This window comes from Arachis ipaensis, chromosome B3, assembly GCF_059453495.1.
Source record: "Arachis ipaensis isolate K30076 ecotype BB chromosome B3, ASM5945349v1, whole genome shotgun sequence".
NCBI lineage: Eukaryota > Viridiplantae > Streptophyta > Magnoliopsida > Fabales > Fabaceae > Arachis > Arachis ipaensis.
Genome location: NC_142438.1, coordinates 103,768,229 through 103,770,250, shown reverse-complemented (window position 1 = coordinate 103,770,250; position 2,022 = coordinate 103,768,229). Strand labels below are relative to the sequence as shown.

At 45.1% G+C, this 2,022-nt stretch overlaps 1 protein-coding gene across 1 annotated transcript; it reads left to right on the top strand.

Annotated features, from left to right (window-relative positions):
* Nucleotides 1-1,038: 1,038 nt before the first annotated feature.
* Nucleotides 1,039-1,776, top strand: LOC148571868 (uncharacterized). Its single transcript, XM_088507336.1, has one exon. The coding sequence runs from the start codon at nt 1,039-1,041 to the stop codon at nt 1,774-1,776; it is 738 nt and encodes a 245-aa protein (XP_088363462.1).
* Nucleotides 1,777-2,022: the final 246 nt, after the last annotated feature.

The window sequence follows — 2,022 nt, the reverse complement described above, 5'->3', positions numbered from 1 at the left end:
GGGTTCCACAAACCTTGGGAAACTCTATGAGAGATAAAGCAGGCAAGCATTTCCATACAGAGTACAAATAGATAAGGAGACATAGGATCTCCTTGCCTCAACCCTCTCTTCGGATTGAAATTTTGGAGCCTGTTCCCATTCCACAAAATTGCCAACGAAGAGGAAGTCACACAATTCAATATAAGATTAATGGTAGCCTTTGGAAACCCAAACCGGACCAAAGTAGCTTCCAGAAAACGCCAGTCTACCCTGTCATAAGCTTTTTCCAAATCAATCTTGAATGCCATGGTCCCTTTTCGAGACTTGGTGTTCCTCATGAAGTGCATAATCTCTTGAGCAATGATAATATTCTCTGTGGTTCCTCTTCCTGGAATGAACCCTCCTTGCAAAGGACCAATGATCTCCGACAGGAAAGGTCTAAACCTGTTAACTAGAACCTTTGTGACAATTTTATAAATTACATTACATAAGCTAATAGGCCGAAACTCCCGTAAGGAAGAGGGAACTTCCACTTTAGGAATTAGAACAATGAGAGTATCAAAAATAGCCGCATTCAGTGGCTCACCCTCAAAGGCTCGCTTGACCAGTCTACACACATCGTTGCTAAGAGAGTCCCAGAACTCTTTGTAGAAAATTGCTTGAAATCCATCTGGCCCTGGGGCTTTAAATGAACTCATGGTCATCACAGCTCTTTTAACCTCTTCAGACGTCACCGGTTCCACTAACTTTTGACAAGCCTCAGTACTAAGAGACGGGCAAGGAAAAGGCCCCATGGCGTCCAGGTCAATATCCTCCCTTGTAGAAAAGAGCTTAGTTCTCAGAGAGCGTTTGAGGGTGAAACACGGTGAAGAAGATGGCCATGCCATCGAAAGAGATAAGGGGGAGAGTGTGGGAGGGTTTGCATCAGGTGTGAAGGAGGGATCAAGTAAGGGCGACCTTAGTTCCAGGGTGACTTCCAAGATTTCGTTCCGTGACAAGGTTATTGGTTCTACGGTAGCCACAGGGATAAATCGGGTTGAAGCTCTAGATGAGGATTCCATGGCAGTGGTCACTGGAAAACAAGGAGATCCTATACCTCCAAGAGTTTGCTTCTCCGAAGAGGCTAGGAACATCCTTTCTGAACCATACAAGGAAGCAATTGTGATTAAGGTTCTTGGAAAAAACCTTAGTTACACGGCCATGTTTCACAAATTGAAAGGGGTATGGAGGATCACCGGTGGATATGAAATCTTGGATGTGGGTTTTGGGTACTTCCTCGTTAAATTTGATCGCATGGACGATCGAGAGAAGGTTTTACTAGGGGGGCCATGGATGATCTTCGGTCACTATATTGCGGTCAAGCCATGGACACCGGATTTTAAACCTTGTGAGGACACTTTCGGGGAGACTATGGTTTGGATTCGAATCTCTGGTTTGAGCATATGGTACTATCAGGATAAAGCCATGATGAGAATCGCTTCTGCTGTGGGAAGACCAGTCAAGGTGGATCTGGCTACTAAGTTGGGGGAAAGGGGAAAATTTGCTCGGGCTTGCGTGCAAATTAATCTTGGTTTGCCGGTGGTCCGGAGTGTGATTGTCGATGAGTTTGAATATAAGGTGGAGTATGAATGCTTACACCTTATTTGTGACAAGTGCAATTGTTTCGGGCATCCAGCAACTGACTGCAGAATGACCCCAATAGATTCGGAAAGGGTGGATCGAAAGGAAACATCAGTGACCGAGACGGCGGCCCGGGTGGTGCAGCCACAGGAAGCTTCAAAAGAGAAAATTTTTTAATTTGGATGCAATCCCAAAGAGTCAGTGATAGTTGCAGAAATTGGGGAGGAATTAGATGATACGTTGCATGGGAAGGAAGTGGGGTCCTAACATTTGGAAAATGAGGCTGGCTGGACTAAAGTCAGCGGTAAAAGGAGAGGAAAATTGAGTCAATCAAACAAAGCCCAACAAACATCTAAAGATAAAATGCCGGTGCGCTCAACTCAGAAATTGGACCAGAACCGTGACTTTGGGCTACGTATGAGA

Excerpts from the sequence above, each read along its gene's own strand:
- LOC148571868 (XM_088507336.1), top strand. The coding sequence starts at position 1,039 with ATGGCAGTGGTCACTGGAAAACAAGGAGATCCTATACCTCCAAGAGTT.